Here is a 13,304-nt window from a genome sequence, read left to right as displayed (position 1 = left end):
TAATTTTAAAACACACCAGCATCGGGATCATCTTGTACATGTGCACAGAGCTCCGTCTGCCCTGCTGGCTGACTGGGTTTCCTTCAGCCTCCTCGCTGCTCATCGTGGAGGACGTGAGAGCCGAGAGCAGCGCCAGGCCAGCAGAGCTGATGTGACAGGCCTCCAGTATCCACCAGCTCCTGCAGAGCCACACAGACGGCTCATTCAGACGGCACCATCGCCCACTGACAGCGCAGTGAAAAGGACAGGCTTCTTTATAAAGTTTAGACCTACATATGGGGCCATTATTGGCTCTTTATTAAATATTGGCTATTTGCCTGTCATGTGGTTCACGGCAGATACAGTTGAGGTTATTCCCTCACTTGCTGTTCAGTATGAGCTTTATTCTTCATTGTAAAGGCAGTGATCTGTGCATTCCTGACAGCTTTTAAACCCTACCAGGAATAAAATAACACTGAACTGCAAAGCGAATACTTATCTTTTGTAATGAAAATGGAAAAATTGAAAATGATGAATATTGGGATATACTGAGCTATAACACAAGGCTCTGTATTGACCCCTGTTGGTAAATTCCTGATCATTTTGCATCTGGAATGGGAGATCTCTTACTTATCCCGTTAGACTAAACGGGATCAAACACTGCACCAACAAGGGGTTTAATTCCCAGTGAGGCCACCCACACTAAATTTAAAACCAGTACTGTAAGGCGCTTTGTGCAAACACATCCACACACTCGAGAAGTGAGCCAGTGTAAATACAAACTCTACTCTACAAACTCTACGTGGAGTAACTGAGCTGAAGCTGTTACAGGAGATACAGGAGTCTCTTTGTCAGGCTGCTGCTAATCTCCCCAGTGCCTGAACAACAGTGGACCTTTCCACCGCTGAAAGAGACCCTCTGTCTCAATGTTGTGACCCAGGCCATTGCAAGGTGCTGCGATACATTAGACATCAACATAAGCAACCACTAACATGGGTGGCTTCATTTTCACACAGTGCCCAAGTCTGTCCAAGGCACTTGTAAGCAGGACTATTAGGCTTTTTTGTGCGGTACACAAAAAAATACACCAAATGTCAAATACCATGTTTATTTATTTCATGTAATATCCTCAACAGAGGTATTTAAAAACCATTTGGTGACATTAAACTATACTGGTGAATAATGTCATATCCTTGAAAACACTGTGCTATGGAATGAGCGAGGGCACACACACCCAGACAAGTAAACTGCTGTCATTCCACCTCCGAACTGAAGCACTCTGTTTTCGGCTTTGACAATTCTACGAGGAACCGCTGAATTTGGTTAATAGGCGTGATAATATGAATGACAACCAACCCTATCTAATATAGTCATCTAGCAGTAAAGCATCATGGTGACTTCTGCGCTCTATGCTGTAGATGAAAACTTTCATCTCATAAATGGATGAAGGCAAAAACAAAAGCATAAAGAATACCGCATACACTGATACCATGAATTTCCGTGTCTTAAATTCTCATGGGTTATATAGAGATATGTATTTATATATATATATATATATATATATATATATATATATATGCAAGAACCAACAGTCTTCTCATCAGTCTGTCGATTCAAAAAATACTGTGCAAATATTTCATACGAAGGACAGAAATCTAGAACTGTTAGTCTTGTGACGTCTCAAACATCAACTTCACCCACTCCACAGCTCATACATTAAACCGCAGCACATACTTTTGAATACAGTACTCTGTTTCTCATAAAGCAAGTTGTACACTGACACATTCTATCTCCACACATGGACACAGTAAGGCCCAAACCAATTATTAAGACAATATGAATAACTACTGGAATCAAACAAACAAACAAAAAAAAAAGAAACTTCAGTGGCCAGCAGTTTGACTGTTGGACCACTAATACTGTATACAAACAGTGTGGTACAGAATATACACTGTATTTATAGAAGGGTCAAAAGCAAAACTATAGCATGCAAGATGAAACATAACCAAAGGCAAGATGAAAGAAAAAAAAAACATGTTTTAGGTAAAAAGAAAACAAAATAGCATCTGATTCCTTTGGCTCAGTCCAAGACCATGGTAGCACATTTTAAAGGGTATGGAACTGTTTGGTTATCCTTCCTGTGTAGTGTGACACTGGTGTGATTCATGATGACAACAGAGGGTTAAAAAAAAAGGAACAAGCGCCCAAAATGGCTTCATAGCTAATTCACAGCAGTGTGTATACTTGTGTGGGTTTGAGAACGAGGGCTGGCCAGATCCTCAGCTGAGAGCCTCAGGATTTTTAGTGGCGTCCAGCTGGAATTGGACTGATGCAGACTGTACGCAGGGGAAAGTGCCGGGGCTTTTGTGTGCCGTTTTCATAGCTGAGTTTGACGATTTCACAGCCTCAACCTGTTGTGATTCTGATCCCACTGCCCTGCCGATCCAGCCGCTCAGAATGCAGATGCCCTCTGCTCTTCCCTTTGCACAATGTGCACTCAAACGTTCATACTTGAAAACGTCCATTATGCGTTTGACTGAGATACTATGTAAATTTAAGAAAAAAAAAAGTAGAACATGGAATGAGTTCCACAATGCTGCACTAGTAGTCCATTTTTTTTATTCAGATTTGTTTTCCTCACTCTCTATGGGGGGCGTTTCCTGAGCTTGATATGGGGGCGGGTCTTCGCTCTGATTGGCCGTCTCTGTGCTTTGTGGCTCAGGATTGGTCGGGGTCCCCTCCGCTGGCGGCGCTGCGGTTTGTGTACAGTTGATCGGTGCGAGCACTATGGGAGGCTGCAGGGGACATTAAAAAGGAAAAAGATGAGACAAGGGGATTGTGCATGAAACAAATCTTAATCATTATCAATAAGGAATGAGACAGAGATCAGAGAAAGAGAACAAAAACGTACAGTCATTCCTCTGCCCACAAGTAGATTTCAGCTAAATAAACACTTTCACTGTCTTTCATTAAGTCTTGCTTAAGTCTTGACAATTCAACCCCAATTAAAAAGGAGCGTGATTTGATTGTTGTCAGAGGCATTACTGTACACAGAGCTAGAGAAATTCTACAGTCCATAAAGCATATCAGAGAAAAGACCACAGGTGACTCAAGTCCCTCTAAACTAAAAGAAAACATCATGCTACCAACTGTAAACACTATGTGAATCTCTAATAAATGACAGGAGGTAATCAACACGTTTCTTGTCACCACCAATGACAGATCGAATTGTTGTTACCCTCTCCCCTCTATGATTATCAATCTACTGTTCATGTACACTATGTACACAAAAAATGGAAATTAAAGGTCTATTCTGCAGGAAAACAAATGATAAAAAGGAACCTTAAGTAAGATCAGGATGTTTTAATGGTAGAGTGGAAAGTAGAGGCAAAAGCAAGCCCAGATAGAATACCTGCAGCGACATTCACAGACAGCTGAGCCCTCAGCGCCAGACTAGAGCACACCCACAGTAAAATATAAGGGAAGGAGCAGCGATGGGAGGGAGGGGGAGGACAGCAAAACAGAAAGAGGCAGTTGGAACGGGTGGAACTGTTTAAAGGGGTTACTCAACTTGAAATTCTACTTTACTGTGCGTGTTAATTAACACTAGAAATTTTTGTTCTTTTTTTTTTTGTTGTTGCTTTTTTCTTTTGTTTTGTTTACGTCTTTTGCTTCGTCCGCAGTAGGCACTCAAATCAAACTGGTATTCACCACAAATCCACTTCCAGTCCAGAACTGAGGCAGCTCCCTGCGCCATATCGCTACGGCCAGGCTGGTGAGCAGAGTACAAGGCACCAGGTAGAGCAAGGCTGGCTGGCCCTTCTGCATCAAAGCCAGCGCCACAAAGGTGATCAGCAGGCCGATGCCGTAAGCTGAGAAGAGAGACACAGAGCAGTAGATACAGTTAGGCCAAACCCCGAGTCACCCTTTTCCTTCCTTTTAAACAACGCGATTCTGGAGCCCTAATGCTGCATTTGGGCGGGCCTTGTTAACTAAGTCAAAAAAAAATGTCCCATGACCAACTCATTTTCACCAGTTTGTATGTATTCAGGTGATCTGCATCCACTCACTGGGATGTTAAGAAGCTGGACCAATAACATTGTCCATGGAAAGATGTAAACAATGAACACCATGAGTAAATTGTTCAGATCACTGTTGACTGCTTACTGATAAAGCCAATCACTGTCACAATGATTCATATGATCAAAAAAGGCAAATTTATACAGGCAAGTTATGTGGATATTATTATCACTGACCTGAAGTATTGCTTTCAAGGTATATACAAATTTAGCACTGGTTTTTACCCCTTTGTCAATATCACAAATAATTGTGTCCTTGTTCATGGAAAATCCTTAACAGATATATGACTTTTGGGATAAGCTATGAATTAATAATTAATATAATGATAAAGAAACGAGTATCTCAACAATGTCATGACCAAGAATAGTACACTGATTACAGACTATCAGTGCCTAAAGAGCATTTTGAGTACATACCGATGGTGCAGGCCACAAAGTAGATCCTGGAGGACTGCATTAAAATGTCAAACCTGTGACAGTATGCCACCAGCAGGCCTGGAGGCGAAACAAGAGGCGTTCATGTTAGTCAGTGTGGGGAAGTAACTGTATTTTGCCATATGCCAGCATAGAGCCTTAGGTTTATCTCTGTAAACACAATTATGAATTTGCTGTCAAATTAAAACTAGTTTTAAATCAATAAACTGGTTAAATTAATGAAAAAAAAAAACTTCAATATGCCAATATTCTACAATTGTAGAATATAACATTATTTGTTGTAGAAAATAAAATTATATAGCATTAACTTTGCAGCAAGGTGTATGTGCCTTAATGTTTAATGCTCTACTGGTCCAACAGCAAACCTGAGCTTGCTGAATTTCTGGCTGCTAGTTATGGAAAAGGTGAGCTGTAGCCATCCTTTCTGCACCAACCCAAGATGAAAAAATGTGGCAGTATTCAACACTGGTCAGAGCATTTCTGTTTATACGAAAATGAGTGGGCATCTAGTAGTTAGCCCATTAGCTACCTGGGACTAAGACATCACCAAAGCCCAGGAGGGAGAAGGGCCGGTCACACAGGGCCAGGGGAGAGGAGTTTAACCTTGGCACTTTGAGCACCATAGGAAGCTGGAGCAAACAAAATACTCAGTGTTAATACAGCTTTCATGACATCCATTCAGCATGAGTATTCAAAGACAGAAGAACAGTATTTAATGTCAGTGCTGTGCAGTAATGAGACCCCCACCCCCACGGGGAGTCCTGGAATTTGAAAAACAGGCACACCTTTTCATGCGGGGAGGAGTCAGAGGGACCAGCCGCTACCTCCACCATTATACTTTCCCCGCTCTGTGAAGGAAAGGCAGGAAAGTAAGCAGAGACTCTGAATAGATACATATACATTACAGTGTGACCAGCAGTCTTGACATACCTTTGTAAAGTGAGGTGTAATAAATACAAAGAAAACATCGTAGACAAAAAGGACCACCAGGAGTAAAGTGCAGGCCTGCACAGAGGAGAGAGAGCAGAAAAATAAATCAAACAAACTACTACTGATAGTGCAAATACAAGCAAACAAGGAATCATCACTAGAAAAAAGATAGGAGTTGTATATTTTCAAGAAGCAAATCCTGAAAAAAAGAAAAAAAAACACCCCACTTTATTATGGTATGTGAGTATGATAGCGCCAACCCACCTTAAAAGTGGGCAGTCTGATTGTTTTGAGCATGTAGAGACAGAAGGCGATCCCCAGGGCGTCTTGTAACACCCACGCCCACCTAGAGGAGACACCATATGGAACAGCAGGACTGTTAAGTCAGCCCAACCGAACTGCAACATACATCAATGCTTTCGTTATCAGCTCTGACAAGTTATTTCTCACACACAAGCAGGACAATGTCACTGTTATATCATCCAACACACGTCTATAAACCAGAACTTACAGTGGACATAACCCTGGAACAGAACCAGGCTCTACACTGACATTTGAATGTTAAGTGCATGTTTTTTCTTTTTTTCTAAAATTCTTGTGATCCTTGTTTAATATTATCAGGACAATTTATTCATTTATTTACTTTCTAACGTACAGTGGATCTTCACATCTACTCAAGAAAGACTGTCCTTTACAGCTGAAGTGGAAAGACAGATGAATTACAAGCAAATCACATTAAATTAATGAAGCAAGTTTGTGTGTGACTGTTTACAAGCATGGAGAATTCTGTTTTTAACTGGTAACCAAAGTAAACTGATTCTGGGATTGATGAAGATAGAAATTGTTTAGAATAACTTAGGTAAGATCATACTCATACATGTCTTACTCCTTCCACTTTTTGTTTTTGCTGTCTGCCCTACTCGTATGGGTTTATGGGTACTTTCTGATGTCAACAAAAAAACATGCTGCAGTTGGAATCACTCTTTCTCTCCTCTGCTGAAGATATTGTGGAAACAATGATAGTCAGTGGCAGGGCATGCACTCTGTGTGTAAACAACTAGCCAGCTAGGTTAATTCATTCATTCAGCCTTTATTTTTTTTTTACCTCAAAAGATCATTGAGGGGTTATCTTTATTTACAATGGTATTGAGGTTGCATACTGCATGTAAATACAGCTTGCATGTTTATGTCTATGTGGGTTTGACTGTGTTTGTCCGTCTATACTCACTGGTCTTCATTGCGAAATACCACCCAGGTGACACTGACACCAATGCAGACAGCTGAGAGCAGCAGCATGCGGATCTGTGGCCGTTTGTGCAAGTATGGCAGGTTGTTCTCTGGGATCCTGTGGTCATAAGATGTAAAAAAACAAACAAACAAAAAAAAAACTGTAATACAGCATGAATACTTCTATTTATGAACTGTCTGCCCCCAACATTTGTTGCCAGTGTGCAGGCTTTCACACTTCTACAAGACATACAAACTACAGTGGACAATGTTTCTTGTGTTCAGGGTTGTGAATGAGGGCTTATACATGCAAGGACGCAAAAAACAACACAGAGAGATAGATAGATAGACACACACACACACACACACACACACACACATATATACATATACACTATATATACACTGTTTAGACATATATGAAAAAGATTTTAAGTCCTTAATGAATCACAACCCTGGATCTGAATCGAGCTTTGAAAATGTTAGCTGAGAGAAAATGAGATTGCAGGCCGTGACAGCAGATCCTTTGGGCAGCTGGTGTCAGCGCTGAATATTCATTAAGTGACACCGGCAAATAACAGATTGTGTGCACTATGATTTGAAGAGTCTCACCTGCACTTGCAGAAGGGGAGTCGCCTGACAAAAGGCCACAGGCAGCTGTAGAGGCCAACAGAGGAGGCCACACAGAAGACAGCTATCACCCAAATGGCTAAACGAGAGGATCAGCAGAGGCAGTCAGAAGATTAATACAGTTTGTCAGAGTAACATTTTATTCATTTACACGCTGTTTAAGAAATAACCTTTTGGGGTAATTCTGCTCTTTGGCCAAGTTAATGTTAACAGATGAGAAGTGAACTGAGCAAACATGCTCTTTTTCCAGAATGACCTTCCTTCATTCTCACACATTTGAAATCTATCATCTACGTATATGTCACATAACGGGGCATTTGATCAAAGAGCTTATTTTCCAAAAAGTGATACTTGAGGAGGCTATCACACTGTTATCACACCATGGTTACTGGTGTGATAATGGAGATGCACAGCTCAGTGTTGTGGATGTCGTACCCAGGTGGTCGTAGAAAAAGTAGAGTAGCACCAGCATGCTGCAGCACATGACCACGAACACACAGATCATGATGGGGGTGACGTCTACCGTCTCCTCGTCCTGCTTCTCTGTGCTGTCATCCCGCTTGTGCTTCATGTAGCGCCTGCAGAGGGACAGGAGGAGGACTTGCGAACTGTTTGGAAGGCTGGGAGTGTGTGCAATGAACAGATGAGTACTCATCTGCGAACACTCGTCAGGACACTTAAACATATTCATCCTACCACGCTTCAAAAGAAAAGGAGACTAGATCAACACAGAATGCTCAACTTTTTGTCCACTGGCCACAAATGACAAACGTAAGCCACATTCAATATTTTACCACACTGGTTTTTTAGGATGAACTTTAACTGATGGTGGGTTACCTGTCAAGGTGGTCAGGCTGACAAAAATACCAACAACGGCTGATGTTTGCCAGCACTTGGCTGGTATCTAAGTCAGGCCAAGATTCACACTCTATTCTCAAATGTTTTTATCTCACGGCGCTATGCGTCAAGAGACTCCATCTGACCATGCCCTTAGTCACCTTGGCAACTCTGTGAGGAAGGAGAGATTCAACTGGCTTAAGATGGTGAGTCACTCAGATGGCCCCAAATAAACACCTCACCATGGTATAATCCAGACTACTGCAGAGAAAAGATGCGTGCTCTTCAGACTAAGAAATTTTTGAGACAAGCACACAAAAATGAGTCTATTTCCTGTGCGCCAGTCAAACTACTTGTAATTCCTTCCAAGTGAAACTGTGACAGATTTTCCCCAGAGATGACTCCCCTGATAAATTAACCTTGATATATATTTAGCAGCCGGGACTAATAGCACGGCATGTGTAGATAATTCGTGAAGACTGTATCCTGTAATGAATTGCATGTTGGGTAGAGTTAGTTCTGTGACCGTGTAACACTCAGTCAGAGCTGAGCATTCAAGACTGTGAGATGATTGTCCGCATGGGAGGCCAGTTTTCTCTTCTATCCCCCAGTTTGTTCACTTACTTCTTGCTGTCCCTGCTGCCAGCCCAGTATCCTCCGATGGCCACCGTCCCCACTGCCATTAAAAATATGATCACCATGTTGTAGTCCAACACCGGCTCTTTGGGTGCATACATGGCAACCAGTCTTCCTTTCCCAAAGTTCTGCAGACATCAGGAGATAGCATGAGTTCAGGACTGGGTAATTAGTGCAAGTTTGGGGTGACAGATTTGGGGGATGGGATTGTTGTGAGCCTGTCACCACATTAACCAGAGTTATATGGTGCAGAAGAACTGAGTTATGTACTTGTGTGTTTCCCCTGTCAAACTGTAAAATGGTAACAAATAATAACTTTGACCTCTCACCTTGCTGATGTCCAGCATATCAGAGTAGCTGAGCAGGGCTACAGGAATGTCGATCTCCTCGTACTGAGTTGTGTTTCCTGCAGGCGGTGTCTGTAATTGAAGAAATAAATATATACTGTATATATGGGCATTGATATTGTTTTTTTTAAACAACCAAAACTTGATGCCTAATCTTGAACCACTTCTGGCATGACCAGACTAATGGTAAGCTGCAAGATAACTGCTAATAGGACATTTTGATATGAACATAGGAGAAAATAAATATTGGGAATGTTTTGACATTTATTTTTAAATAGGTGTACAATATCATATGAAGAATTGGCTAACGTGATTTCATTTCCCTGAGACTTCGGAAAAAAGACATTATCAACAAATATCCTAAAAAAGACCTAATGAGTAGACTTTCTATAAAAAGGTAGGGATGCTGTATATAGCACAGCTGTGCCCATGTTAGTGTCTCCCCCTTACCAGTCTGTCCTTGCTGACGATGAGCAGACCTTTGGCACCATTAATCTGGGCCAGTCGGACCTTTTCATAGAAGGTGCAGTTGCCCCTCATCACCATGGGGATGCGGTTGGGGAAGCCTCCCTCTGGGACCTCAGAGGGGGAGCACAGGACAGATGTTGTCAGGTCGTAGATCTGGAGACGGGACTGTGGGATACAAAGAGAAACACGCAAATGAGTTCACAAAGTTTGCAAAAGCACGATGTGAACCAAGGCTGGAGTAAATTCAGTTACAATTCAGCTGCTGAGGACAAAATAAGACAACTGCGTCACATCCAGTCTGCACAAAGATTTATTCTGTCCTTCATCGCTGAAGAAGCACAAACCAAAATAAAACAAGGCATACAGAGTAGGGCTGGGTAATATGGCCAAAAATTAAATCTCAATTTCTTTTCAGATATGTCATGATTTTTCTTGTTTTTCCACTACTACCACCACTACTAGCTGATGGGAATCTTTTCCGGGATGATGATTTGCATATGATTTTCTGGGCATGCACATTATGTGTTACATGTGTTGCATCCCACCTCTCATGGGATGTTAAGCAACTCCCTAACCTTCTGACTACAACATCGGGGAAGAGTATATTTTGCAGCCAAGAACAAAGATGAAGATTAAGAATTAAGCATTTTTAATGCTTAGAAAAATAACGAAAGTACACATATTGCACAAGAAGAATCTCAACTCTCCCTCTGTCCTTGGTGGCCGGTAAAAAAGGATATACTTGTGCCAAAAGTTAATACACATGTTGTGGGATGAGTGATTACTTCAAAAAGAATTAGTGCTTTGATAAAATGATTTGGTTACACTGTGCAGCACAAACATAATAGTATTACAGAGTTCAACTTTTACACAAACTCTTACACAACCAATTCTGAATATTAATTAAAACAATCATTTGCTTACCGATGAGTGCATTTTTCTCCATTTACTTCCTTGAAAAATAGCTTTAATGAATTTCATAAGGCAAAGGTCTTTATTTCTCAAAATACAAAGGAAAACTGATACTTGATTCCATGAAACTTAACTGGACCCATCAGGAGTTAAAATCCTCCAACATCTCTTAAACGTCAAAATTTTTCAGATGTTCAATACTTTCACCAAATGTCACTGTGCAAGATGAAATTGTACTTAAATCAAACCTCTAGAGAGTGTACTAGTTGACTGTAATTGTTCAAGAGAGATGCATCAAGTTTCTACATTTGTCAGAGCACATTTGAAACTTTTTGCAAGAAACCTTACTGTGCCTTTTAACTTCCAACTTATATTTGAGTTAAGAATGTTGTTTTTTTCCCCATTCAGAAATGTTTTTCAAGTGACATCATTTTTGATTGCTTATAAACTAGAAACGGTGATCGAGGTATTTATTTCCTGAAGAACTCCCTACACTATGGTATCATACTGCTCTCATGTAACTAATGAGGGTAACAGCTAAGCTCTTAAAAGGCCCTAACTCCACTGACCACCTTCAATAGATGTTTTAGCCCCATCTTACATTCCCATCCCAATAGTCAGCAATATACTCTCACATCTGAGAATATGGCTTTTCTCCAAGTTCCCAAGTGCAGACTGATGTCAAAGGTACAGCAGGCATTTGCAGGAGGAGCTTCTAAGTTGCGGACCAGCTTGACAACTTAGATAAAAAGTTGGTAAAATCTGTGTCATCATTTATGGCTGCTTTAAAAACCATCTTCAATGACCTGCGTCCTCTTGACTTTTTTATTATATTATTTCTTTGCTCTTATTTCCACACTGGATTTAGTATCACCCTCTCTTGACTTATAGTATCAATACAAGTGTTTTTATTGTTCTTCCATGACTGCCCTTATCTTCTTGACCTTCTTGTCCCATTGGTGGGTTTATTATTGTTACGCAGTAACAATGTTTGTTTTAACAATTTTTGTTTTCGTTCAAACCCATAGAATTTATGTATTTTCACTTCTAGCAGAAATATCAAAGTTTCCAAATACAAGGGAAATGTGTGTAAAATGATGCATTAGACATCTAGATATTTTCTATTTGATGTAATGGTGCATCCATAGAAGAATGGCACCTTGTGTTTGAAGAGTTCACTAAATGTTAACAGTGATGTAGCTTCATATACAGAACATGTATGACATTTTACAGTATAAAACATGAAATACAACACTAATGGGCATATATAAGGGAAATCAGAGTTGAAGGGGTTAGTTTTGGTGTTGAAGTCAAAGGTCTGATACGTTGTCGGCACTACTTGCTCATAACTCTTCACTTACTGCCTTGTTGAGGTCCTGAGGTAGACGTGCCCATTGCGAGTTAAAGAAAATGCAGTAATCCTTCCCTTTGCTCTTGCCCTTGTCACTGAAATGGGCCATGCCATATTCACCCACGACCTGTTAAAAATGAAAAAAAAAAAAAAAAAAAAAAAAAAAAAATCAGAGTTTTTAAACTGATTAAATGTTCATTCAACATATTGGTAGCTTTGTTTTTATTAGAGGAAAGACAATGAGAACATATTGTAGAGCCTGAACATCAGCTGTTTTAATGTTAAGGTACAGAAGAGAGGCCCTACAACAGCTACACATTTAGGATGTAAGCAATTACTGTTCAACTTATCAGTCCAAACAATTAGTCGTGATGCTCTAGTCTAGGCTGTAGCTGTACTAACTAAGGTGTACACTGTCGCACTTCTTGTTGCTTATTGGTGCAAGATCGATTAGTATCAAAATCAGAAACACTTTAATGATCCCCGAGGGGACATTGGGTCAGGTGCAGTCCTTCAAATTCTCTAGAGAAGAACTGAATTATAAGAAATAGAAAACGAAATAAGAAATATAAAAATATTTCCCTTAAAATTTGTAAATAAATAAATAAATAAATAAAGTATGTGCATTATGTATAAATATCTTCATTAATACTATTTGTGCATTAATCGTACAAAATACTGCAAAAATAAATACAGAAATAAGATGTACACTGGCACATTGCACTGTTAAAGTGTTGTTAAGTCCTACAGGTATAAATTATTGTACAGTTAAATTAGCTGTCAATAACTGCCCTTGACTATTTACACAGCTTACTCTCAGTGGTCCAGTTGGCGGTGGTTGACTCAAGCGATACCACAACTACTAGGTTTATTGTTTACAGAGTTGTTTTTCTCACTAAATGACAGAGCCACCTGTGAATTTAGCTTTCTTGACATCAAAGAATCTGTAATAACCGTATTGGTTGTTTGAAATCAAAAGGTAAATCATAAGCAGGTTGTCAGGGCCCGTTCTGTAATCTCCGCAAGCTAACACAGTCATAGCATGCAAGCTAATGATTCCGGAGCAGAAAAAACAATTTGTTTTCCTCGACCACGTGTAGGATACGGCAGTAGTTGGGCACTGCAACATGTTGCGAAAACGAAGACGTCGTTTCTCTCACCTTTTGGATACAAAAAGCTGCCCAAATCAGGGTTATAGGGACCCTCATGATGTCTAGCTTGTTGTTTTCCCCATCAACCGCACGGTTCGGTCCACACTCCGCAAGCCACCAGCTGTTACTGAATGTCCCGCCCATTTTCTGCAGTGCGGTTTCCTATTGGCTGACACTGCTTGCACGCGTGTAAACAGGCCTCTTCATTAGTTGAGGTCAAAGTCAGTCAAAAAAAACAAAAAAATGGACGTTTAAATCATGCGGCTTTGATTCTAAATTTGTGGAAAGTATAACATTTGGTTTAAATTTTCAACAACTATAT

General features: G+C 40.4%; 1 protein-coding gene across 4 annotated transcripts; it reads right to left on the bottom strand.

Annotated features, from left to right (window-relative positions):
• Positions 1-1,071: 1,071 nt before the first annotated feature.
• Positions 1,072-13,113, bottom strand: sppl2 (signal peptide peptidase-like 2). Of its 4 annotated transcripts, XM_030074845.1 has the most exons (16): positions 12,992-13,113; positions 11,842-11,958; positions 9,551-9,733; positions 9,083-9,172; positions 8,742-8,881; positions 7,716-7,858; positions 7,263-7,359; positions 6,652-6,768; positions 5,688-5,769; positions 5,424-5,498; positions 5,279-5,341; positions 5,023-5,122; positions 4,476-4,553; positions 3,691-3,851; positions 3,392-3,432; positions 2,632-2,774 (listed from the first exon to the last, which is right to left on the bottom strand). In XM_030074845.1, the coding sequence occupies exons 1-16, from the start codon at positions 13,037-13,039 to the stop codon at positions 2,765-2,767; spliced, it is 1,545 nt and encodes a 514-aa protein (XP_029930705.1). In that variant the 5' UTR covers positions 13,040-13,113; the 3' UTR covers positions 2,632-2,764. The 4 variants fall into 4 exon arrangements, 3 of the variants coding, with proteins under 3 accessions (XP_029930704.1, XP_029930705.1, XP_029930706.1); XM_030074844.1 differs by lacking the exon at positions 3,392-3,432 and having other exon boundaries at positions 1,072-2,774; XR_003929713.1 differs by lacking the exon at positions 3,392-3,432 and having other exon boundaries at positions 2,640-2,774; positions 3,551-3,851.
• Between the last annotated feature and the right edge of the window lie 191 nt (positions 13,114-13,304).

The sequence above is a fragment of the Myripristis murdjan genome, chromosome 17 (genome assembly GCF_902150065.1).
Source record: "Myripristis murdjan chromosome 17, fMyrMur1.1, whole genome shotgun sequence".
In the NCBI taxonomy this organism is placed as follows: domain Eukaryota; kingdom Metazoa; phylum Chordata; class Actinopteri; order Holocentriformes; family Holocentridae; genus Myripristis; species Myripristis murdjan.
Note: the sequence above shows the minus strand (reverse complement) of the source record. Positions and strands in the feature narration are given on the sequence as shown.